General features: G+C 39.0%; 1 protein-coding gene and 1 long non-coding RNA gene across 3 annotated transcripts in view; one reads left to right on the forward strand and one right to left on the reverse strand.

The window, feature by feature from the left end:
• LOC148004036 (uncharacterized) overlaps positions 1-27,118 on the forward strand; it is a 71,790-nt gene that overhangs the window by 27,525 nt on the left and 17,147 nt on the right. Inside the window, exons 1-2 of one of the 2 annotated variants that reach the window (XR_015627144.1) lie at positions 3,129-3,188; positions 10,069-10,305. This is a non-coding gene — a long non-coding RNA (uncharacterized LOC148004036). Of the gene's footprint in view, positions 1-3,128; positions 3,189-10,068; positions 10,306-27,118 lie in introns of those variants that run through there. The other variant, XR_015627145.1, reaches the window with a different exon arrangement.
• Rup2 (urinary protein 2) lies at positions 357-3,938 on the reverse strand. The gene is made up of 4 exons (NM_001034950.4): positions 3,841-3,938; positions 2,899-3,015; positions 2,291-2,444; positions 357-525 (listed from the first exon to the last, which is right to left on the reverse strand). Exons 1-3 carry the CDS (start codon positions 3,899-3,901, stop codon positions 2,317-2,319), a joined length of 306 nt encoding a protein of 101 aa, NP_001030122.2. The 5' UTR covers positions 3,902-3,938; the 3' UTR covers positions 357-525; positions 2,291-2,316.

Here is a 27,118-nt window from a genome sequence, read left to right on the forward strand (position 1 = left end):
GCCATAGGGAATGGCAACCCCAATAGGAAGTGAAACTGTGTCAACTAACCTGGATCCCGGATACTGCTACAGACTATACCCCCACCAAAGACCAAACATGGGCTATTCTGAGGCTCCTGGGAAATATGTAGCAGAAGACTTATCCTCTTGCCTGGCCTCAGTGTAAGGGGATGTACCTAATCATGTAGAGACTTGATGTCGCAGAGTAAGGGTTGCCATGATTTGGGGGAACATTTTCTCTGAAGTACAGAAGAAAGTGGATAAGGTGAAGAAACCTGAAGGGGGTACAAGGAGGAATGGCAACAGTTTGGATGTAAATAAATAAATTAAGTTCAAAAAATAATTTAAACAGCATATAGTTCAAATTAAAATATGTAAGGCTTTCAATTTATTACAGATCACCCAAGAACATATGATATACATGTAGTCAGAAAACACGATGTAGAAATCATAGTGAGTTGTCCAGACATGGTCAGTAGATTATTCTTTCTGGCATGCTCCACTGTCAAGACTCAATAAAGAGCACTGAAAAAAGAGCGTTAAAATGATGTCACTGTTTGTAAATATATGACTTTAAAATTTATAATAAATAAAAAGTTATTATGACCTACTCAAAAATTTAGAAGGCATCAAATGTATACTGTATACGAAATAGAGTAAGCAAGCTAAGTTGCTATAAAATTATAAAAACTGATACTGTCTTTTACCCCGCACTAGATCCTACACCACAGTGCCCCAAGATATTTGGTAGATATCCTCATCTCAGTCAGCAAAGCCTCTAACCTGATTTGCTCTATCACATATGACAGTGCTGATGACTTCTCTCTGAGACTCGTAAGAATCTCTCTACTCATTTAGTTCCCAAGGAAGGTTGCAACCATGCCCAAAATATATATCCCAATTCCATGGCAGCCTAGTGTCACCAGCCACCACATACGCTCTTGAAGTTAAATCACCACATGAAAGAACACACAACACCATAACCTCTAACGAAATTGATAGGATTGAAAACATTGCCCACCTAGACATAAAAAGCCCTGTATACATCCATCCCTTAAGTATATTCCTAACACCCTGTAAATATGCAGAGAGGAATCTCAACATCAGCCTCCATGTTCTCTCTGCTGCTTCTTCTCATGCCTCACACCAGTCTTCTCCTCTCTATGAAACTTTTCTGCCATTCATCTTTCCTTCTAGTCCAATGATATACTTTGTTCTATCTTGTATGTGCCTTCACCTGTATAACATATTACAAAGCAATGTCTTGGCAGAATGGAATGGGATTCCTAGAAATTGTTTACAGTATTGTCTGCACTGTTTAGGTTGTCCAAAAATGTAAACATACAGGTACAAATATAAAAGTAAAAAATTCGAAATAGAACTTCAAAATCTATGGAATTAGTAGGAGTAAAGCTAAAAATTAGAAATTTCTTGAAGAATAAAGAAGCACATGGCCATGTGACCACACTGGGGAAATGAACACTGGAAAAGAAGCACTCTCAGCCTGTGGTATCTGACTCTAGTCAGTACATGAAACTGAGAATGTCTGATCTATCACATTAAAATCTGTCTGTGTCTGTGAGATCGTTTCCAGAGATGCGGTAGGTATCTCTGACCTAATAATGCACTTGAAAATTGAATAGATTATTGATAGATATATATCTTGCCTCATGGAAATAAGGCACTTAGGGTCAACCCATAGTGGTTGAAACTTGTCCTGTTCCCTTCCTATTTTACCCTGCTCCCGGAAAGCCAAGAGTTGAACATCTCTGTTCCAATATAGCCTAACATAATAAGGTAAAACTATCTCAAATAATGACCTTAATAAATTCTTTCTCTCAAACAGCAGTTTGTTAAAGTCACAGGAATCAAACACTTCCTAATATATCCTCCTCAGTGTATGGCTTAGAATGAAGAAAGGGAAGTTATAGTTATCTGGCCACCCTGTCAGATACAGAATCTTCATAGAAGACTGGTCTCAGGACTGGACTCTCTCTTTCAATACTTTTCAAAAATCAGTGCTCAGTGCCCAGTGCTGCATTCAACAGACAGAAGGTGTTTGTTAAATCAGTGCAGAGAGTGTAGAAGAAGCAACTTGTGCCATTTATCTATTTTGTTGGAGGGACAGAGGGGAAAATGGAAGGAAACCATGATGTGAGAATGAGGGAGTGCCAGGGCTAGTGGGAAGCAGAGAACATCACTCCAGTCTGTTGAACTCTTGAAACATCTGCAATTCATGCTGACCAGGGCTATGAGGTTACAGGAGCACAGGGAAGGAGTATGGACTCACCTAAAATCCTTCCATACAATTAAGTATCAGGGATGTACCATATTGCAGAAAGGGGTGGCTGAGCAACAGTTTGTTGATATTATAAGACTTCCATGCTCAACAGTCGTACCGATGCACTCAGCACAGCTCTGGTTTCCATATACAAATTTTCCATCTGTAGAAGAAAGAAGAATGTGAATATCAGTGGAAAGAGTTGATGAGTCATTGAAGAGTCAGATGGAAAGTACAATAGAAATACAACCATAACTGAAGTGGGCTCACTGGGACACGATGCCTCAACCATTAATCTAACCCACTGGTGGGACTTCATTTCCAAGAGTGCTGAATGGAATTTTAAAATCCAATTCCTATCATACTAGACTATATTCACCCTGAATTTGCCTAAGGATCACCTAGACATCTTTCATAACATTTTTTTCATCATGTCTTTGTTGGTCTGACTATCAGTCAGTGGGAGCCATTAAGAGAAGGAAAAGAACTTTTCCCTCATACTTTTACCAGCAAAGACATCTTCCTTCAGTTTCTGCATTTGCCATCAGCATCGTGGAGATGGGTTCAATGCTCTAGGGCAAGCAAGATTACGTTCAGAGCTCCCAGAGCTTACATACCTCGAGTGGTTACTACAACCCAGGCACAAATCTCATCAGGATAAGTCTGACATATACGTCTTCCAACACGACAAAGTCCTGTAGAATCGAGGCTTTCACATCTGAAGCACTGCAAAGCTGAAAAGGCAAAAGCCAATATAAGGGTTTCATTCAGGCTCCAAACTCAAGCACCAATTGGAGCTGAGTTTGGGACTCTGGTAAATAAATAAGCAGTAGCCAGTAAAAGAGCTGGCTGTATGCTGAGATAACACATTCATGAAGGTTCATGACCACAGGAATCTACAAAAAAAGTAAGTTGGAAAATCGATGCAACCTCATACCATGAGAATAGACCAAGTTATCAGAATGAAAAATAGGAGTTCTGGTGTGGGGTCCCTAAAGTGCCACACAGCATTATGATTCTAGTGCATCTAAGAGAGAGAGAGAGATGGCAGAAAGGGACAAGAGTCTGACATTATCAGACAGTATTGTATTCAATGCACAAACAACAAAGGGAAGCATCTCTGATACAGGAAATCCTCACAGGAATCCATTTTTAAAGTTAGTATTCTATCATACTGGATTGGATGAATCAATATTTTTACTGTTTTCATCCTGGTAATGAATTTCCTTTCCTACTTACAATCCAAATATAAGCCAATATGCATGTAAACTTGAGGAACTGAACATGCTTAAGCACTCCAGAGAACAGACATGAAGAGAGGTGGAAAGGAGAAAGAGAGAGAGATGGTGACATGGAGCAGGAGAAAGTATGAAGAGAAGGAAAGGAAAGTATCTTTGAGTGAGAAGAGATGAAGCAAGGGGAAGAAGTGGATATAGATATCAGAAGGAAGCAGGGTCAGTTCTAATGTTATCCTATTTCATGCTAATCACATCCCCTAAACTGTAGAATCCGTGTGTCTGCCTAACAGTGGCAACCACTACCATCTGCCAGTACCTTACCTAGCAGGGAGCTCATGAGCAAAGACAGGCCCAGTGGGAGCAGCAAGATAGGCTTTCCCATTGCAGTGAGATTGATCTTCAAACCAGAAATCAGCAGAGAAGAAGACAGAGTACACAGGACCCATATCAGGAAGGCAGGTTAATATTGTAACCTAGGTTATGATGAGCAGCCAATGGGATACCAGGAAATGGACTGAGCATACAGCCAGAGGGGAGCACAGATTTTTATTAACTTTGTGATGCTAAAATTATCATCTGTAAAACTTCCATTTAGGGAAAACAAATTCAAGGAAAACTGCGTAAGAGTTAATAATATTCCCCTTCGTGCTTCCAGGTCTTTTCAGGAACCTGCAGTGCAACCAACTGGCCAGAAGGAAAATTGTCTTCAGGTGCTTTTTTGTGCCTGATACTCCCAGTATCCAAGCAACTCTGCTCTCCCCATTTAGAATACTAAACTGAAATATGGTATACTCTTTTTAATAGCAACAACCAAAACAACAACCCAAAACCCAAAAATTGATAATCAGTGTCTCTTTCTGTGTTTAATCAATGCATCTAGGTAATCAAAGTTTTAGCTCTTGCTGCACTTTCCACAAAAACTTTCAAATAGGTACTCATGGCTCTGAGATTCACTCGTGTGATCTGATGGCCAATACATTTGAAGCCTGATACCCTGAATTTCCACGCAGAAGAAAACTACTTGTTTCAATCTGATACATCAAACTTTTCAAATTCTGTGTTCATGGAAATGGGATATATGCCTACATATAATTTTCATAGTTCAATAAAACAGTTGTAAAATAGCAGATTTATGTTTGTCTTCCAGAGACATTCTTCTATGAAAGGTTATGAAAAAAGGAAAATTAAAGATATTTGGGGAAAGTGTGAGAAAGAACACAGCCCTTCATTGAGGGTCTGGTTTTCCTTTTCTGTTGAAGAGTCAGCAAGCTTCAGGAAGCATGGGTAAACTCTTACAAGATAATAGATTTTCTTAGAATGTATCTGATGCCCTAGTTAGACTTTTTTGAAAACTTGACATACCCTAGAAAAGGGAATGTCAATTGAAAAATTGCCTGAATCATATTGGTCTATGATTGTGACTGAGTTGTTGTTGTTGTCCAGTTGATGTAGGAGAGCACAGTATTACACAAATAGTATTAACTTTAGGCAGGAATAATCTATCTGAGAGAAATGAGTGAGTCAACCAAGAAGCAATATGCCTCCATAATTTCTGTTTCAGTTCTTCAGCCCTTGCTCTTAAGTCCTACAAGGACTACCATGGCCTGGAAATGTAACCAAAAATAAGCCTTTACCTCTTTCAAAGTGCATTTGGTGGTAGTGTTTGTCACAGCAACAGAAAAAAAAAGTTGGAAAAGATGTGAAAGTTGATAAATTAACTTCATTTTTACCACCCAAATGATATATAACAATGAGTTTCTCATATTTTCCTCTAATTTTTACATTGGTAAATCCACCTGACATCTTTGTTTCATATGAAATTTTTCTAAATATTTACCATTGTAGTAAACTATAGTCTGAACAATGTTTAAAGGTATATGGTTCTCCTTTTAGGAAATAATATCCTGAGTTAATTCACTTTAAATACAATTTACACAGACACTCCCTTAAGGAGCCCATTTATAAACATTTGTATTGTGAAAACACAAGCTTTCTATTTTAAAATGTGCAAAAAGAAAATATCAGGACATGACTCATGCTAACCTTCCAATGCTTCTTTGTAAACTAAGACTGTATCGGGATTATCAAAAATATGTGATTGCTTTTCTCTGGGAAGAGGAAACAGTTTGGATTACCTCCTGTAAATTAGATTTTAGTTCTGGCCAAGCTTCCTATCCTCCAGTAAACATTATACAAGTACATTTTCAAATTTTAATCTATCTAACTGAATTATTCACACCCAAACACAACAGCCCTCAAGCAAACACAACGAGAGAAGGGATGAGGGAAAGGGGAAAGGAAGGGATTGAGGGAGGGGGAGGGAGAGGGAGAGGGACAGAGACAAAGACAGAGACAGAGGCACATTGTGCCAAAAGGAAAGATTGGATAAAGATGAAAATCTATTTAGATTATTGTATGGGACACAGTGGAACTTTGTCCAGGTCTTTCTGAGAGAATTTCTTTATAAAGAACCTAATTTAGAGTCAGTGTTATATTTATATTGGGTATTTTTATTTACATTTCAAATGTTAAACCCTTACCTGATTTCCCATCCATAAGCCCCTTATACCATCCTCCCTCCCCTTACTTCTATAACAGTGTTCCTTTCTCCAAAATCCCTTCCTTCCAGCCTCCCTGCCCTGATATTCAAAAGCACTGTGAATCCAGTATTAGCAGAACCAAGGGCGTCTCCTCCCACTGGTGACCAACAAGGCCGTCCTCTGCTAGATATGCAGTTGGAGCCATGGGCCTGTGCATGTGTACTCTTTGGGTAGTGGTTTAGCCTCTGTGAACTTTGGTTAGTTCAAATTCTTGTACTTATGGGGTTGCAAGCTCCTTCTATCCTTTCTCTAACACCTCCAAAGGGGATCGTAATGTCATTTCAATGTTTTCATGCTAGAATTTGCCTCTGTACTTGTCACACACTGGATGAGCCTCCCAGGAGACAGCTGTATCTGGATCCTGTCAGCATGAACTTCTTGGCAACATTGTATGGGTTTGGTGGCTGTACATATATGCTCTGGATCCCCAGGACAGGCAAGCTCAGAATGGCCATTACTGCAGTCTCTCCTACAATCTTGGTCTCCAGATCTCTTCCTAGGAATACTTTTGTTAACCCTTTTAAGAAAAAGTGAAGAATCCATATTATGTTAGTCCTTCTTGAGCTTCACATGTCCTCTGGTCTTTGTCTTGGGGAAATTGAGCTGTTTGACTAATATCCACTTATCAGTGAGTGCATACCATGTGTGACTTTTGTGATTGGGTTATGTCACACAGGATTATATTTTCTATTTCCATCCATTTGGCTATGAATTTCATGAAGTCGTCGTTTTTAATAGCTGAGTTGTACTCTATTGTATAGATGTACCATATTTTCTATGTCCACTCCTCTGTGGACTTGCCTCTGGGTTTTCTTTTCAGCATCTGGCTATTATCAATAAGGCTTCATTGAACACAAAGGATGTTGAGTCCTTGTTATATGATGGAACATCATTTGGATATATGCCAAGGAGTGGTATAGTTGAGTCCTGAGATAGTACTATATCCAAATATCTGAGGAACCACCAGACTGATTTCAAGAGTGGTTGTATTAGTTTAAAATCCTCCCAACAATGGAGGAGTTTTCCTCTTTGTAGACATCCTTGCCAGCCTCTGTTGTAATCTGAGTTTTTCATCTTAGCCACTCTGACTGGCATGAGGTGGAATCTCAGGGTTGTTTTGACTTGAATTTCCCTGATGACTAAGGATGTCGAACATTTATTTAGGTACTTTTAAGTCACTCAATATCCCTATATGAATGAATATTCTTTGTTTGTGTCTATACCATATTTTTAATAGAATCATTTGAATCTCGGCATTCTAAATTCTTTTGTTCTTTTTATATATTGAGTATTACCCCTCTATCACATGTAGGGTGTGTAAAGATCTTTTTCCTGTCTTTTACTTGCTGTTTTATCCTATTGACAGTGTCCTTTGTCTTACAGAAACAAGACAAAGGATACTTTGTGCGGCCCATTTATTGATACTTGATCTTAGAGCATAAACCATTGGTGTTCTGTTTAGGAAAGTTTCCCTAGTGTCCATGTGTTCAGGACTCATCCCCACTTTACTCCTATGAGTTTGAGTGTATCTGGTTTTATGTGGAAGTCCTTGATCCAATTGAACCTACATTTTGAACAGGGAAATAAGAATGAATTGGTCTGCATTCTTCTTCATGGTGACCTGCAGTAAAAACAGTACCATTTGTTGAAAATGCTATCTTTCTAGCTTCTGGCTATTATAAATAAGGCTGGTATGAACACAATGGAGCATGTGTCTTTGTTGTATGTTGGAGCATGTTTGGGTATATTCCCAAGAAAGATATAGCTGGGTCCTCAAGTAGTGGAATGACCAATTTTCTGAGGAACCTCCAGACTGATTTACAGATTCGATGCAACAGTTTGCAATCCCTCTAAAAATAGAGGAGTGTTCCTCTTTCTCCGTATCCTGGCCAGCATCTGCTGTCACCTGTGTGTTTTATCTTAGCCATTTTGACTGGTGTGAGGTGGTATCTCAGCGTTGTTTTGATTTGCATCCCTGATGGCTAAGGATGTTGAACATTTCTTTAGTTGCTTTTCATCAATTCGATATTCCTCAGTTGAGAATGTTTTGTTTAACTCTGTACCTCATTGTAATGGGGTTATTTGGTTCCCTGGAGTCTAACTTTTTGAGTTCTTTGTATATTTTGGATATTAGCCCTCTATCGGTTGTGGAATTGGTAAAGATCTTTGGTTGTTGGTTGTTGTTATGTCAAGATGACAGTTTCTTTTGCCTTACACAAGCTTTGCAGTTTTCTGAAGTCCCATTTGTCTATTCTTGATCTTACAGAATATGCCATTGGTGTTTTGTTCAGGAAATTTTCCCCAGTGTCCATGTGTTAGAGACACTTCCCCACTCTTTCTTCTATTAGTTTGAGTGTATCTGGTTTGATGTGGAGGTCCTTTGTCCACTTGGACTGAAGCTTTGTACATGGTGATAAGAATGGATTGATTTGCAGTCTTCTATATGCAGACCTCCAGTTGAACCAGCACCATTTTTTGAAAAATTCTATCTTTCTTCAATTGGATGGTTTTATCTCCTTTGTCATATACCAAGTGACCGTAGGTGTGGGGGTTCATTTCTGGGTCTTCAATTCTTTTCCACTGACCTATCTGCTGGTCTCTGTACCAATACCTTAAAGATTTTTTATAACTATTGCTCTATAATGCTGCTTGAAGTTAGGGATGGTGAATTCCCCCCAGAAGTTCTTTCATTGTTGAGTAGAGTTTTCACTATCCTGGGTTTTTTGTTATTCCAAATAAATTTGAAAATTGCTCTTTCCATCTCTATAAAGAACTGAGTAGGAATTTTGATGGGAATTGCATTGAATATGTAGATTGCTTTAGGCAAAATGGTCATTTTTACTATATTAATCTTGCCAATTCCTGAGCAAAACAATCTGACAATTCCACTACATACCAGTCAGAATGGCTTAGAGCAAAAGCTCAAGTGACAAGAGATGATGACGAGGATGTGGATATAGAGTAACACTCCTCCATTGTTGGTGTACACCCCTCTGGAAATCAGTCTGGAAGTTCTCAGAATACTGAACAGTGCACTACCAGTACCTCAGGATCCAGCTGTACCGCTCCTGGGCATATAACCAAGAGATACTCCAAAAAAAAAAGACACATGCTCCACTATGTTCATAGCAGCCTTATTTATAATACCCAGAAGCTGGAAAGGACCCAGATGCCCTTCAACAGAGGAATGGATTTAAAAAAAAGTGGTACATCTACAAAATGGAGTACTATTCAGCTATCAAAAACAATGACTTTTTGAAATTCACAGGCAAACGGAATGAACTAGAAAATATCATCCTGAGTGAGGTAACCCAATCACAGAAAAAAAAACTTGGTATGCACTCATTGATAAGGTGTTACTAGTCCAAAAGCTAGAATTACCCAAGATGAAATCCACAGACCATAGGAACCTCAAGAAGAAAGATGACCAAAATGTGCATGCTCCCACTCCTTCTTGACAGGAGGAAGGACTGAAAGAGTTGAAGGGCCTTGCAATCCCATAAGAACAACAATGCCAACCAACCAGAGCTTATACATAGTAAACTGTTGTGAGCGATGCCCTTGAAATCCTCCATTATTTATGTTATTATGGTTAGAGTTAAGTGTGACTAGGTCCATGGAAAATCCCCAGCCAGCTGCACAAGACTAATACAAATCTGATGGTCAGGATAAATAATGATATGTTAAAGTTGTGACCTTGCTGAGAAATACACCTGATGTCAATATAACCAAAGTGATGACCTTTCTGAAAAACGAACATCCTGTTGACATCAGCTGACCACAGGAATACTGTGTCCTTGGCCTGCATAAATGTTTCCCACTTGCCCCCTCTCTCTCTTACCCCTGTTATGGTATAAATTCAGCCTTGGGAAAAAATAAAATTGTTGTCTTGATCAGACTCTTCTCTTGACATAATTCTTTGTGTCTCTTGTCCCTAATTCTCTTCCAGGTAACCTCAGCACCCTCGTTGACAAATGACACCTAGCATGCCGCAGTTTAGAGGTCTCCTGAAGGAGAACATTGTCCCTGTGAATAGACAAGCCTTCTTCTTCGAAGCCTTTGCTTCCCCTTGGAGCCTTTGCCCCTCCCTTGGAGCCTTTGCTCCCCAGCTTCTGGCAACCATGGACCACCTGACCTAGGTTCAGAGGCTTGGTGTGTTTCTACCCTGATGACACAGATCTCAGTGGTGAGTGATGGGACAAGCATTCTACAGTCACCTTTTGTGACAGGACTCATGGAGTCATTCAGAATGTGAAGAATACAGTTAAGGAAAAAGATTTAAAGAAATTCTTATACTTTATAGGAAATATTTGTCCACAGTTCCCCCAGGAGGGAACAATTGCTACAAAAGATAGTGCAGAGTTAGTGATTATTTTATGGGCCAGCCAACCCTGTTGCTGAAGTCTGCACTCCTTACTGAATAGAAGTTGTGTGCTCTTTGGGTTCAAGGTTGCCTCTCCCTGCATGACGAGCAACCCCACATACGTGGATTAAAAGCATTATACCCTCATGCTATTGCAGTGGTCACTTTGTCAACCTCTGCTCTGTGGGTGGTGCTTCCGAGGTAAGGCCACTATGGGGTCTTGGTGAAACAGATGGGACCTATGCTCCCCCTGACCACAATTAGCAAAGAGATCAGAGGTAAGCTCAAGCAAATCTGTTTTTTTGTGTGTGTGTTCGTTTTACCTTCTGTTTTGTCTCTCTGTCATGTTGTCTCATCTTTGTTTCTGTTGTCTTGTGGGTTCTGCTGTATGAAGGGTTCAAGTCCCTGCAGAAGGGGTGTCAAGTCCCTCCAAGAGAGGGGTTAGACTCCCCTCGGTGGTTGCTATGGGTCCCTTTGAAGGGCTTACAGCTGTGAGAGGCAGATGTGCTAGTTGTCACAGGCCACAGGCCCTAGAGGATGTTCTAGGAGGAGAAAAAATCTACCGGACACTCTAGAATCCGATTGGGAGGTGAGATCAGACAGTCCACCTCATCCCAGAAGCAGCTGAGGTTAAGCTGCAACTTGGGCTAGGTACTGAAAGGTATCAGGCATCTGTTAAGATGCCTTGTCTTGGTCTTGTTTATCTAGTTTGTTTTCAGTGGTATTGTCATGTCTTTTTGGCTTTGGTTTCATTTTTGGACTTGGACTGGTGACTGTGTTCAAAATCATGGACTGACAACTGTGTTTGAATCATGGAACTTCCTCTTTTGTTTGTCAAAGAGTTTTACTTGGTCCTCTTGGTGCTTAACTTGGGAATGATTTGCTTGAGAGAAATTGCTTTCTGTCAGGGAGTTTTGTCTTTCTCTCTTGAGCCTCCTCCCCAAGGAGAGATGCCCCTCTTTGCTCCCATTGTCCAGTCTAACTGCTGTTAGCAGTTCATCACTCATGTGTATGAAGGACTCCAGGTTATTGAGTGATCCAGTCTGAAGCAGGTATTAACAAGAACCTGAAACCTTTGCCTTAGATCATGAAGAAAGGATCTATCTGTTGCTTGGACACTCAGAGCTTTTAAGGAAGGGACAGCACAGAGTGAGGAAGTGTGGGTTTAAGAGTGGCAGGCAAGCATGCCTGCTAGCAAGCAAGCTGCAGGCTGTGCGTGGGCAGTGACTCAGCTCAGGTCAAGTCTGCATAAGAGGAGTTTCAAGGCAATGAGCCCAGCTGGGGCTGAAGTTTTGACACCAAAAAGATAGTGGTGAGTTAGTGATTATTTTAAAGACTATTATGAGACCTTTGACCATGAAAAACATTCCAGTCACTCCCTTCAGTGGCCAGATCTTCAACACTTGCTCACAGAAGGAGAGCATTCATTAAGAGAAGTTCTTTGAGGGAGCCTGCCTTATCTGCTGGCCCTATTCCAAGAGAGGAGTTGGTGTCTAGCATTAAGTCAACTTCCCCGTTTATCATCATTGACATAGAGAGTGACTCTGATCCTATCCCCAGAGCAGTCAGATCCTGCCCCTTTGGTAAAAATGTCCCAGGTTAGAGGGCAGAGGAGGCCCTAAAGTAGTTTTAGAAAGAGTCTGCAGAAGGCTGAGAGGAACTTTGTTTGCCAGACAGAAATTGGAATAGGCTTTTGGTGTGTTTATTCTTAGATGATAACAGGAGAAAATCTTGGCACTGGCTCTTCAGATTACTCCAACTGGGGCTGTCTGGTTCTCAGATTTTTGGGGATCCAGGCAGTGCTGGAAGCCACAGGAAAGCTGATAACAGAGGATTGGGATTCCACAGCTGGATCTAGCCTGAGGTTGAAGGGGAACAAGGGGAGCTCTAGATGGTCCAATAAGGATAGTTCTTGGCTTGACAGTGGAGAGCTTGGTTTGGCTTGGTTGTAGTGGCAGTCATGGATAGGAGCACAGGGAGGCCTTCTTTGGAAGATTAGAGAGTGGCTCTGTAGGCAGAGGCCTTCTCTGTTGTTCCCCACGTTGTATCCCAATAAAAAGAGTCAGTCCATGGTTGAAGACATTATTATAATGGCAAAGAGTGGATGAGTAAAACTGTACCCCACTTCTCAGGGTGGATCACAGATTAAATACCCTTTCCAGAAAGAATGTCTGGGAAGGAAAATTTACTGGCTAAGCCTCCAGGTATTTAGGTGCCTCATTATAATATAAATCTGTCTTGAGCTTTTGTGACCTGTGGCCACATCCTCTACCTGTGGAGGGCCTTGAAGGATTGCCCTTACGTGACTGATGGCCACTAATTTATGGAAGGTTGTGGCTAGTGATGGGGGCCTGGTTTCATAGGAGTCAGGCAAAATGCCTACTGACCTTTCAGGGTCACTGGGGAATTTCTAGCTGAGCTCCTCAAGAAACCAGGCCACCTTTTATAGTTCCACAGTTCCTTGTCTCCTTTGGATATGTATGGATAAGAAATTAACATTCTTTGTAGTAGGACACAATGTCAAAGTTTCTTGATCATATTCAGCACGCACCTCTACCTTAAAAATTAACATTCACCACGCAGCTGATCATTAGAAATATTGATAATTCTGACTTTATATAGTTGCATTATCTCATTCACATCTTATCTCCACCATTAGGACCATTATAAAGGTAGACCAGGTTCTAATATGGCTTTTGCCATGACCTTCCAGTCTTGGGACATTATTCTATTTTGAATACCCCAAAAAGTCAGGACTTGCTTTACAAACAGCAAAAGCATCCCAAAATTAGTGACACTTTCCTTAAATGTTGACAGTTCTAACACATCCACTGGCTACCATTCAAATTCTTGATAATTTTGTGAATGATCATCATCTGCTGGACTTTGTTTAATACTAACTAAATAAAAAAGTTTGGTTTTGGACAACCTTTTGTTGGTTTCCTTCAATTTTGTCTTCTCTCTGTAACTAAGCATTTTCCTTAAATAATATTTTCAGTTCCTCTCAAGGTATTTGCAAATATTTCATACTTGTTTCTCACCCTGTTCCATAAGTTTCCTGTATTCTCTGTTCAAGGTTCTGTTTCCACATTTTAATTTTTATATGTTTTATAATTCGATGTCTATTTTATTTTCATTGATTAATTTTAAAAGATTCTCCTCCAAGCCTTTCTTCCAATCCTCATTTTTTTTCTCTCTGGTGCTCAGTCTGATTTGTCAGCTGTTCTAGCTTTTGCTCTAGGACATTCTGTAGCTCCTGTCTCCAATCCTTATTTTCTTCTTTCTGTACTTTTTGTTCTAGGGTCTTTTCCACTTCCCTTCTCTAACCTCCATTTTCCTCTTTCTGTGTCTTGGTATTTTTCTCTCTGTTTTACTAAATCTTCTAATTTCCTTTGTATGGATACTACAATTTTCTCTACGGCCCAGTTTTTTAAGAAGACATAGTAAAACAAGGCACTTAACATTATAATAATGATAACTGGCAAGGTATCAATTTCATTTAAATCCATCCATTTCAAACCGTTTAAAATAGGATCGCATAAAACTCAAAAGGTATCTATTGTTTCTCATCTAAAGTGTCTAAAAAATATTATCATCATAAATTTAAAATACATATTCCCTGATCTGAAGATTCTTGTTCCTTTGTCTCCCTCTGGTATTTGATTCAGAACACTTCAGTCCTCTCTGATTCTTTAATTCACAGAAAAAGGCTAACTGTAGAAAGATCCGCCTTTTCTGTGATTCTGAGCAATTTCTGTTTTGTGTTTGGGTTGCAGCCCACAGCATTGGCACCCACCTCATGCAGCCTGTAGTACCAGTAGTTGTCCTGTATCTGGACATTCATGAAAGCAAGTACAGGAAATCTGGCTACAGGTGGAGATGTTCAGATCAGCCTGTGAGAAGGCTATAGCTAACTGCCATTTTTTCAGCTGTTTATCCACAGCTGTGAAGGTTGAATTTCAAGCAGTCATGCCCCCAGGTCCTTGGTCCTTCTTTAGGCTCTGGAAACCCCAACTGTGTTCCAGCACTGGTGCTACCTGTGTCCCAACTCTGGCTAGGGTGCCAATTCTGGTTACTGAGAATTGTTTAGGGATTAGGGAGGGAACTTTTCAGTTAGCTCTCTGTAGACCTCCTAATCCCACTGGATGTTTAATTTCCAACCTGATGCTATAGAGGATAACTCTAATTGTTTATGTGAGGAGAGGATGTAAACAATTAATTCAAGTTAGTTTGATTCTAAGCCTGGCTTAAGCTTCCCCCAATTTGTTGCTGGAATTCCCAACCCTGTCAATGCCACATAAAAAAGAAAAAAAAAAAACAAACAAAAAAAATAAAACACCGTCCAGTTAAAAAGCAACATAGTTAGATTGGACAAATATATCACTATAGTAACTTATTCCCCAGCTATAAGACCCCTTGGTACTTGCAGTATCCCCTGACCACCACTGCCACATCTCCTTCACTTCCTACATCCTCCGATCTCCTCTCATTTTCCTCCTTTCATTCTACCTCACCCCTACACTTAAGCCTCCAGTTCAATCTTCCCATCCACTGCCCAATAATTAGCTTTCACTTTTGATTTACCAGTTAATATGGGGAGGAAATTCATGTGACATACCTTGCTCTTCAGGGGCAACCTCGCTTCTTGAAACATTATTAACATGAGAATACAAACAGCATCAGTCCAACCTAGTACAATTTAATGTTTTGGTTATTATATATCGGGAGGATCTACTTATCTGCTCCAATCTAATTGATGTTCTGTATGCTTCTTGTATATTTAGAGGAATTTTTGAAGGTTGGGTGTGAGTATTTTCTTCTATGACATTGTTGAAAATATTTTCTGGTCCTTGAAGCTGGGACTCTTCACCTTCTTCTTTTCCTATTGTTTTTAGGTTCCATCTTTTTACAGTATCCCAGATTTCCTGGACATTCTCTGTCATGAATATTTTAAATGTCACATTTTTTGACTAAAGTCTCATTTCTTCTATCCCATCATCTATTCCTGACATTCACTATTCATCTCTAAGATTCTGTTGCAGTATTTTTCCTGGTCTCTTTCCTGATATTTCTAGTTCCAGAATTCCTTTGTATTGAGTTTTCCTTCTTCAAATTCGTTTTCAGCTCTTGAAGAGTTTTATTCATTTATTTCTCATATTTGATGGTATTTAGGCCTCTATCATCTTTAAAAGATTGGATTTTAGGTCATTTTTTGTACATTGGTTATATTAGGCTATCTAGGTCTCATTGTAGTAGAACTGGAGGCTCTGGATGTTTCAACTTGCGCTGGTTATTTTTTATTGTGTTCTTTTATTGTATTCTTTTGCCATCTGGTTGTTTGTGTAGGAGCATTTTTTTAGGATGGGGGAATCTTCTTCTATAATTTTGGTATAACAGGTTTCCATGAAGTCTGGCCCATTTTTCATGTTTCTGATGCAGTAAGGCCTTATGTGGGAAATCTTGTGCTGCATGTTTCTGTTGCAGCAGACTTGGTGAAGTAGTTCAGAAAATTGACGAACCAATGGAGCTTGTAGGGACAGCCTGAAGCTCAGGGGATCTGTGTCAGGCCCCTGGGTGCTCTGTGGGCAGGGGATTTGTGGTAGAAAAGTTGTAACCTGGATGCTCCTAATGCAGCAGTCCTAATGAGTTTAGATGGAGTGATGGACAGACTATGGAACTTGGAAGGGACAACAGGTAGTTTAGGGCAGCAGGGGGTGCCATAGAGGACATTTTGGTCAGGATATTAGGGGAGAAAATTGATATAAACTGATTTTTCCTGGTGTTGTAGGCCTGGAAAAGGCAGGCAGAGCAGTGGCCAGACCTCTGCGCAGCATTTTTTTTAAACATGCATTATCAGGATAGGTATTAGTAGAGAGGTGCTCATGAAAATGAGACATTTTTGTTAAAAGACAAAGGATTAGAAGTTCTGAAAATTAGCAGACATGAAAGAGCCTTTAGTAAAGCCCTTTAGTGAGAAGACCTGGTGACTGAGAGATGTCATGACAAAACATCACATTCAAAGCAGCATGGCATCTCTCTGCTGGAGACCATTACCAATACAACCAAGACATTAAAAAGTTAACTTAGTAGTGAAATAATAGTAGAAATAGGAACTGTGGATAGCATGAGAAAAGGTGGGGTGAGAAAGCATGGGTAGTATTGTGCTTGAATCCATCTGTCTCTTCTTTTATTTGTTTTTCTCTTAAGTGTTGCTTGGTTTTATTTGAGTAGCAGACTTTAGTTACAGTTTCTGTATTGGTAAGTTTTATGCATTTGTTTATGTTATTAAATTATTTGTTTAAATTATCTCTGGTACATTTATCTAGTTCAGTGGAACATAAAATTTTAAAGTATTTTCTCATTATTTTCTGAATTATCTCATTGTTGAATGGTTTCCCTTTTCATGTCTACTATTGGTAATTTGTGTCTTCTTGTTCAGCTAATTGTGCTAATAGTTTGTAGATATTTTTAATATTTTTGAAGATAAAACTTTTGGGTTAAATCTTTGTATTTTTATATATTGTTAATTTCATCTATGATTTTATTTCTATGTACCGGTGCCTAATGCTGTAGAAGATAGTCCTATTTCCAAGACCTTCACATTTATCATTAGTGCTATCAGAGCACATTTATCATAGCTGTGCTATTAGTTTTAGGTTTTTAATTTTTTATATATTTACAACTTACACATATAATATATCATTTTAGCACACCCTCCATTGCATCATGTAGATTTTGGGATGTTGTGTTTTCATATTCGTTACATTCTAGGAACTTTATTAAAATTCCCTGCTTGACTTCTTCTTTGTCACAATTATCATTCAGTACTGTGCTTTTTCGTTTTCATGAGTTTGTGTACTTCTATTGTTTCTATTGATGTTTGGCAGCCAGGCTTATTCCAGGCTTATTCCAATATAGTCTGATAGAATACAGATGTTATTTCATTTTTTTCTATGTTGGGGTGGATTTGAATGCTATTGTGTGGGTGATTTTGGAGAAAGTTTATATGCTAATGAGAAGAATTCACTATTATTCTTTTTGAATGTTCAGTGGAATATTCTGTTAGGTCTAATTCCTTTATGAACCATTGAACTCTAATGTTTCCCAGTTTAGATTCCTTCAGATGACTTGTATGTTAGTCAGAGTGGAATATTAAGCTCATCTACAACAATTGTATTGGGGTTAATCTGGATTTTAGATCAATTATTATGTCTTTTACGAGTTGGTTAGTTTATAATCAAAATTGCAATACTCTGTCAATGGATATTCCTTTAATACATATGTAGGGACATTTAATAACCACTTTTGATTACTTTTTGTACAAACTTTATTTTGTCAATTATTACAACAGCTGTGCTGGCTTGTTTCTTTTTTCTATTTGTTTAGATGTGGGAAATGGTTACAGTTCTGAGTGAGTGTGTATCATTGACATGGCCACAGCTCTATAATACTGTTTGAGGTCAGGTATTGTGACTCCCCCAGAAGTTCCTTTATTGTTGAGTATAGTTTTCACTATCCTGGAATTTTGGTATTCCAAATGAATTTGCAAATTTCTCTTTCTAACTCTATGAAGAATTGAGTTGGAATTTTGATTGGAATTGCATTGAATCTGTAGATTGCTTTGGACAAAATGACCATTTTTACTATATTAATCCTGCCAATCCATGAGCATGGGAGGACTTCCCATCTTCTGAGATCTTCTTCAATTTCTTTCTTCAGAGATTCGAAGTTCTTGTCATACAGATCTTTCACTTGCTTGGATAGGTTACAAGGAGGTATTTTATGTTATTTGGAATAATTATGAAGGGTGTCATTTCCCTAATTTCTTTCTCAACTTGTTTATTCTTTCAGTAGAGGAAGACTACAGATTTGTTTGAGTTAATGTTATGCCAAGCCACTTTGCTGAAGTTGTTTATCAGGCTTAGGAATTCTCTGGTGGAACTTTTCGGGCCACTTAAATGTACTACTATATCATCTGCAAATAGTAATATTTTGACTTCTTTTCTTCCACAATTTCTATCCCTTTGACATCCTTTCCTTCTCCGATTGTTCTGGCTAGTACTTTGAGTACTACATTGAATAAGTAGGGAGAGAGTGGCAGACTTGTTTAGTCCCTAATTTTAGTGGGATTGTTCAAGTTTCTCTTGATTTGGTTTTGTGTTAGCTACTGGTTGTCTATATATTGCTTTTACTATGTATAGCCATGGGCCTTGAATTCCTCGACGTTCCAGGACTTTTATCATGAAGGTGTGTTTTATTTGGTACAGTGCTTTCCATGCATCTAATGAAATGATCATGTGCTTTTTAACTTTGAGTTTGTTTATATAGAAGATTTCATTGATGGATTTCCATATATAAGAAGGATTTGTTCATCCATGAGATGAAGCATACTTATTCATGATGTATGATTGTTTTGATGTGTTCTGGGATTCCATTTGTGAGAATTTTATTGAGTATTTTTGCTTGATAATATGTACATAGTAATAAGAAAAATTGGTCTGAAGTTCTCTTTCTTTGTTGGGGCTTTGTGTGGTTTGAGTGTAAGCATAATTGTGCCTTCACAATAGGAATTTGGTAGTACTCTGTTTCTATTTTGTGAAATAATTTGGACAGCATTGTTTTGAGGTCTTCTATGAAGTTCTGATGGAATTCTGCACTAAACCCATTTGGAACTGGGCTCTTTTTGGTTGGGAGAATTTTAATAATTGCTCCTATGTCTTTAGGATTTATGGGGCTGTTTAGATGGTTTATCTGTTCTTGATTAAACTTTGATATCTCTTATTTGTCTAGAAAATTGTCCATTTCCTCCAGATTTTCAAGTTTTGTTGAATATACACGTTTGTATTATGATCTGACGATTTTTTGAATTTCCTCAGATTCCGTTGTTATGTCTCCCTTTTCTGATTTTGTCGATTTGGATACATTCTCTGTGCCCACTGGTTCTCCTGGTTAAGGATGTTTTTATTTTTTGATTTTTCTCAAAGAACCTACTCCTAGTTTGGTTGATTGTTGAATAGTCCTTTTTGATTCCATGTGATTGATTTCAGCCCTGAATTTGATTATTTCCCGATGTCTACTCCCCTTGGGTGTATTTGTTTCTTTTTGTTCTAGAGCTCTTAGTTGGGCTGCCAAACTGCTGATGTGTGCTCTCTCCTGTTTCTATTTACAGGCACTCAGAGCTATGATTTTGCCTCTTCGCCATGCTTTCATTGTGTCGCATAAGTTTGGATACATTGTGCCTTACTTTTCATTAAATTCTGAGGTCTTTAATTTCTTTCTTTATTTCTCCCTTGACAAAGTTATCACTGAGTAGTGCATTGTTCAACTTCCATGCATATGCGGGCTTGCTGTCATTTTTATCACTCTTGAAGACCAGTGTTAGTCCATGATAATGTGATAGGTTGCATGGGACTATTTTATCTTCTTGCAGTAGTTGATGCCTCTTTTGTGGCCTATTATACAGTCAATTTTGGAGAAGGTACAATGAGGTTCAGAGAAGAAGGTGTATATTTTGTTTTAGGAAGAATATTCTGTAACTATCTGTTAAGTCCATTTGGTTCATAACTTCTGTTACTTTCTCTATGTCTCTTTTTGATTTCTGATTCCATATTCTGTCCATTGATGAGAGTGGGGAGTTGAAATCTCCTATTATTGTGTGCAGTAGAATGTGTGCCTTAAGCTTTAGTAGGTTTGTTTTATGAATGTAGGTGCCCTTGCATTTGGACCATAGATATTTAGGATTGAGAGTTCATCTTGGTGTGTTTTACTTTTGATGAATATGAAGTATCCTTCCTTATGTTTTTTAATAACTTTTGATGTAAAGTTGATTTCATTGGATATTAAAATGGCTACTCCAGGTTTTTTTCTCTGATCAGTTGCTTGGAAATTTGTTTTCCAGCCTTTTTCACTGAGTTACTGTCTGTCTTTGTCTCTGAGTTATGTTTTCTGTATGCAGCCAAATGCTGGGTCCTCTTTACATATGAAGTCGTTCACTCTACGTCTTTTTATTGTGGAATTATGCCTATTGTGTCTACTGATTTTAAGAGGTAGAAAGGAATAGTTATTGTTGTTTCCTGTTATTTTTGTTGTTTGAGGTGGAATTATGTTTCTGTGTCTCTCTTCTTTTGGTTTCAATGCAAGGATATAACTTTTCGCTTTTTCTACAATGTGATTTCCCTATTGTGTTGGAGTTTTTGATCTATTATCATTTATCGAGCTGGATTTGTAGAAAGATACTGTCTAAATTTGGTTTTGTGATGGACTATATTGGTATCTTCATCTATATTTTTTTTATTAACTTGAGTATTTCTTATTTACATTTCAAGTGTTATTCCCTTTCCAGGTTTCCAGGCCAACATCCCCCTAATCCCTCCCCCTCTCCTTCTTTATGGGTGTTCCCCTCCCCATCCTCCCCCCATTGCCACCCTCCCCTCAACAATCACGTTCCCTAGGGGTTCAGTCTTAGCAAGACCAAGGGCTTCCCCTTCCACTGACGATCTTACTAGGATATTCACTGCTACCTATGAGGTCTGAGTCCAGGATCAGTCCATGTATAGTCTTTGGGTAGTGGTTTAGTCTCTGGAAGCTCTGGTTGCTTGGCATTTTTGTTCATAAGGGGTCTCAAGCTCCATCAAGCGCTTCCAGTTCTTTCTCTGATTCCTTCAATGGGGGTCCTATTCTCAGTTCAGTGGTTTGCTGCTGGCATTCGCCTCTGTATTTGCCATATTCTGGCTGTGCCTCTCAGAAGAGATCTACATCCGGCTTCTGTCGGTCTGCACTTTTTTGCTTCATCCATCTTGTCTAATTGGGTGGCTGTATATGTATGGGCCACATGTGGGGCAGGCTCTGAATGGGTGGTCCTTCTGGCTCTGTTTTAATCTTTGCCTCTCTATTCCCCGGCAAGGGTATTCTTGTTCCCCTTTTAAAGAATATATGAAGCCATCACATTTGATCATCCGTCTTGAGTTTCATGTGATCTATGCATCTAGGGTAATTCAAGCATTTGGGCTAATAGCCAATAATGAATGAGTGCATACCATGTGTGTTTTTCTGTGATTGGGTAACCTCACTCAGGATGATATTTTCCAGTTTCCTAAATTTGCCTATGAATTTCTTAAAGGAATTCTTTTTGATAACTGAGTAATATTCCACTGTATAGGCATACCATATTTTCTGTATCCATTCCTCTGTTAAAGGGCATCTGGGTTCTTGCCAGCTTCTGGCTATTATAAATAAAGCCGCTATGAACATAGGGGAGCATGTGTCTTTTTCATATGTTGGGGCATCTTTGGGTATATGCCCAAGAGAGGTATAGCTGGATCCTCAGGTAGTTCAATGTCCAATTTTCTGAGGAACCTCCAGACTGATTTCCAGAATGGTTTTACCAGTCTGCAATCCCACCAACAATGGAGGAGTGTTCCTCTTTTTCCACATCATCGCCAGCATTTGTTGTCACCTGAGTTTTTGTTCTTAGCCATTCTCACTGGTGTGAGGTGAAATCTCAGGGTTGTTTTGATTTGCATTTCCCTTATGACTAAAGATGTTGAACATTTCTTTGGGTGATTCTCAGCCATTCGGCATTCCTCAGCTGTGAATTCTTTGTTTAGCTCTGAACCCCATTTTTTAATACGGTTATCTGTCTCCCTGCGGTCTACCTTCTTGAGTTCTTTGTATATTTTGGATATAAACCCTCTATCTGTTGTAGGATTGGTAAAGATCTTTTCCCAATCTGTTGGTTGCCGTTTTGTCCTAACCACAGTGTCCTTTGCCTTACAGAAGCTTTGCAGTTTTATGAGATCCCATTTGTCGATTCTTGATCTTAGAGCATAAGCCATTGGTGTTTTGTTCAGGAAATTTTTTCCAGTGCCCATGGGTTCGAGATGCTGCCCTAGTTTTTCTTCTATTACTTTGAGTGTATCTGGTTTGATGTGGAGGTCCTTAATCCACTTGGACTTAAGCTTTGTACAGGGTGATAAGCATGGATTGATTTGCATTCTTCTACATGCTGACCTCCAGTTGAACCAGCACCATTTGCTGAAAATGCTATCTTTTTTCCATTGGATGGTTTTGGCTCCTTCGTCAAAAATCAAGTGCCCATAGGTATGTGGGTTCATTTCTGGGTCTTCAATTCTGTTGCATTGGTCTATCTGTCTGTCTCTGTACCAACACCATGCAGTTTTTATCACTGTTACTCTGTAATACTGCTTGAGTTCAGAGATACTGATTTTTCCTGAAGTCCTTTTATTGTTGAGGATAGTTTTAGCTATCCTGGGTTTTTTGTTATTCCGGATGAATTTGCAAATTGTTCTACCTAACTCGTTGAAGAATTGGATTGGTATTTTGATGTGGATTGCATTGAATCTGTAGATCACGTTTGGTAAAATGGCCATTTTTACTATATTAATCCTGCCAATCCATGAGCATGGGAGATCTTTCCATCTACTGGGGTCTTCTTGAATTTCTTTCTTCAGAGTCTTGAAGTTCTTATTGTACAGATCTTTTACTTGCTTGGTTAAAGTCACACCGAGGTACTTTATATTATTTGGGTCTATTATGAAGGGTGTCATTTCCCTAATTTCTCTCTCGGCTTGTTTCTCTTTGAGTAGAGGAAGGCTACTGATTTATTTGAGTTAATTTTATACCCAGCCACTTTGCTGAAGTGGTTTATCAGCTTTACTAGTTCTCTGGTGGAATTTTTGGGATCACTTAAATATACTATCATATCATCTACAAATAGTGATATTTTGACTTCTTCTTTTCCGATCTGTATCCCCTTTATCTCCTTTAGTTGTCTGATTGCTCTGGCTAGAACTTCAAGAACTATATTGAATAAGCAGGGAGAGAGTGGGCAGCCTTGTCTAGTCCCTGATTTTAGTGGGATTGCTTCAAGTTTCTCTCCATTTAGTTTAATGTTAGAAACTGGTTTGCTGTTGTAGCTTTTACTATGTTTAGGTATGAGCCTTGAATTCCTATTCTTTCCAGGACTTTTATCATGAAGGGGTATTGAATTTTGTCAAATGCTTTCTCAGCATGTAATGAAATGATCATGTGGTTTTGTTCTTTCAGTTTGTTTATATAATGGATCACGTTGATGGTTTTCTGTATATCAAACCATCCCTGCATGCCTGGGATGAAGCCTACTTGATCATATAGGATGATTGTTTTGATGTGCTTTTGGATTTGGTTTGCCAGAATTTTATTGAGTATTTTTGCGTCAGTATTCATAAAGGAAATTGGTCTGAGGTTCTCTTTCTTTGTTGGGTCTTTGTGTGGTTTAGGTATAAGTGTAATTGTGGATTCATAGAAGGAATTCGGTAGTGCTCCATCTGTTTCAATTTTGTGGAATAGTTTGGATAGTATTGGTATGAGGTCTTTTTGAAGGTCTGATAGAAGTCTGCACTAAACCCGTCTGGACCTGGGCTCTTTTTGGTAGGGAGACTTTTAATGACTGCTTCTATTTCCTTAGGACTTATGGGGTTGTTTAACTGGTTTATCTGTTCCTGATTTAACTTCAGTACCTGGTATCTGTCTAGGAAATTGTCGATTTCCTGCAGATTTTCATGTTTTAAATATAGGCTTTTATATTAAGATCTGATGATTTTTTGAATTTCCTCTGAATCTGTAGTTATGTCTCCCTTTTCATTTCTGATTTTGTTCATTTGGACACACTCTCTGTGTCCTCTCGTTAGTCTGGTTAAGGGTTTATCTATCTTGTTGATTTTCTCAAAAACAAACTTTTGGTTCTGTTGATTCTTTCTATGGTCCTTTTTGTTTCTACTTGACTGATGTCAGCTCTGAGTGTGATTATTTCCTGCCTTCTACTCCTCCTGGGTGTATTTGCTTCTTTTTGTTCTAGAGCTTTGAGGTGTGCCGTCAAGCTGGTGACATATGCTCTTTCCTGTTTCTTTCTGCAGGTACTCAGAGCTATGAGTTTTCCTCTTAGCACAGCTTTCTTTGTGTCCCATAAGTTGGGGTATGTTGTCCCTTCATTTTCATTAATTTCTAAGAAGTCTTTAATTTCTTTCTTTATTTCTTCCTTGACTAGGTTATCATTGAGTAGAGCATTGTTCAACTTCCACGTATATGTGGGTGTTCTTCCGTTATTGTTATTGAGGACCAGCTTTAGGCCGTGGTGGTCTGATAGCACGCATGGGATTATTTATACCTTTCTGTATCTGTTGAGGCCCGTTTTTTTGACCAATTCTATGGTCTATTTTGGAGAATGCACCGTGAGGAGCTGAGTACAATGTATATCCTTTTGCTTTATGATAGAATGTTCCATAAATAACTGTTAAGTCCATTTGGTTCATGACTTTTCTTAGTCTGTCTATGTCTCTGTTTAATTTCTGTTTCCATGATCTGTCCATTGATGAGAGTTGGGTCTTGAAATCACCTACTATTATTGTGTGAGGTGTAATATGTGTTTTGAGCTTTAGTAAGGTATCTTTTACGTATGTAGGTGCCCTTTTAATTGGGGCATATATATTTAGGACTGAGAGTTCATCTTGGTGGATTTTTCCTTTGATGAATATGAAGTGTCCTTCCGTACCTTTTTTGATGACTTTTAGTTGAAAATTGATTTTATTTGATATTAAAATGGCTACTCCAGCTTTCTTCTTCAGAACATTTGCTTGGAAAGATGTTTTCCAGCCTTTCACTCTGAGGTAGTGTCTGTCTTTGTCTCTGAGGTGTGTTTCCTGTTGGCAGCAGAATGCAGGGTCCTCATTGAGTATCCAGTTTGTTAATCTATGTCTTTTTATTGGGGAGTTGAGACCATTGATGTTGAGAGATATTCAGGAATAGTGATTATTGCTTCCTGTTATATTCATATTTGGATGTGAGGTTATGTTAGTGTGCTTTTCTTCTTTTTGTTTTGTTGCCAAGACGATTAGTTTCTTGCTTTTTCTAGGGTGTAACTTACCTCTTTATGTTGGGCTTTACCATTTATTATCCTTTGTAGCACTGGATTTGTAGAAAGATATTGTGTAAATATGTTTTGTCATGGAATATCTTGGTTTCTCCATCTATGTTAATTGAGAGTTTTGCAGGATACAGTAACCTGGGCTGGCATTTGTGTTCTCTTATGGTCTGTATGACATCTGTCCAGGATCTTCTGACTTTCATAGTCTCTGGCGAAAAGTCTGGTGTGATTCTGATAGGTCTGTCTTTATTTGTTACTTGACCTTTTCCCTTCCTGCTTTTAATATTCTTTCTATATTTTGAGCATTTGGTGTTTGACTATTATGTGACGGGAGGTGTTTCTTTTCTGGTCCAATCTATTTGGAGTTCTGTAGGCTTCTTGTATGCCTATGGGTATCTCTTTCTTTTGGTTAGGAAAGTTTTCTTCTATGATTTTGTTGAAGATATTTACTGGTCCTTTGAGCTGGGAGTCTTCACTCTCTTCTATACCTATTATCCTTAGGTTTGATCTTCTCATTGAGTCCTGGATTTCCTGTATGTTTTGGACCAGTTGCTTTTTCTGCTTTACATTATCTTTGACCATTGAGTAGATGATTTCTATGTAATCTTCTGTTCCTGAGATTCTCTGTTCTATCTCTTGTAGTCTGTTGGTGATGCTTGTATTTACGGCTCCTTGTCTCTTCCTTTGGTTTTCTATATCCAGGGTTGTTTCCATGTGTCCTTTCTTGATTGCTTCTATTTCCATTTTTAATTCCTACAACTGTTTGATCGTGTTTTCCTGGAATTCTTTCAGGGATTTTTATGATTCCTCTCTGTAGGCTTCTACTTGTTTATTTATGTTTTCCTGTGTTTCTCTAAGGGAGTTCCTCATATCTTCCTTGAAGTCCTCCAGCATCATGATCAAATATGATTTTGAATATAGATCTTGCTTTTCTGGTGTGCTTGGAAATTCCGTGTTTGCTTTGGTGGGAGAATTGGGCTCCGATGATGCCATGTAGTCTTGGTTTCTGTTGCTTGGGTTCCTGTGCTTGCCTCTCGCCATCAGATTATCTCTAGTGTTACTTTGTTCTGCTATTTCTTAGAGTGGCTAGACTGTCCTATAAGCCTGTATGTCAGAAGTGCTGTCGACCTGTTTTCCTGTTTTCTTTCACCCAGTTATGAGAACAGAGTGTTCTGCTTTCGGGCATGTAGTTTTTCCTATCTACAGGTCTTCATCTGTTCCTGTGGGCCTGTTCCCTGAGTTCACCAGGCAGGTTGCTTGGAGCAGAAAAGTTGGTCTTACCTGTGGTCCCGAGGCTCAAGTTTGCTCCTGGGGTGTTGCTTATGAGCTCTCCACGGGGGTAGCAACCAGGAGGACCTGTGCTGCCCTTTCCAGGAGCCCCTGTGCACCAGAGTCCCTGATGGAGTTTGGTGTTTCCATCTGGAGTCAGAGAGGTGGGCAGAGTGTAGTCTCTTCTGGTTTCCCAGGGGTGTCTGCCTTTCTGAAGGTTTACCTCTCCTGCCCATGGGATTTTGGTGCAGAGAACTATTTATTCAGTCCATCCCTTCAGGTTCTGGTGGTGTCTCAGACGCAGCGGACCTGCTGCTCCTGTGCCCTTATCTCTAACTTCATCTATCTTAATTGAGAGTTTTGCTGGATATAGTAATTTGGGTTTGCACTTGTGTTCTCTCAGGGTCTGTATGACATCTGCCCAGGATCTTCTGTCTTTCATACTCT

This window comes from Rattus norvegicus, chromosome 8 (assembly GCF_021556685.1).
Source record: "Rattus norvegicus strain SHRSP/BbbUtx chromosome 8, alternate assembly SHRSP_T2T, whole genome shotgun sequence".
In the NCBI taxonomy this organism is placed as follows: Eukaryota; Metazoa; Chordata; class Mammalia; order Rodentia; family Muridae; genus Rattus; species Rattus norvegicus.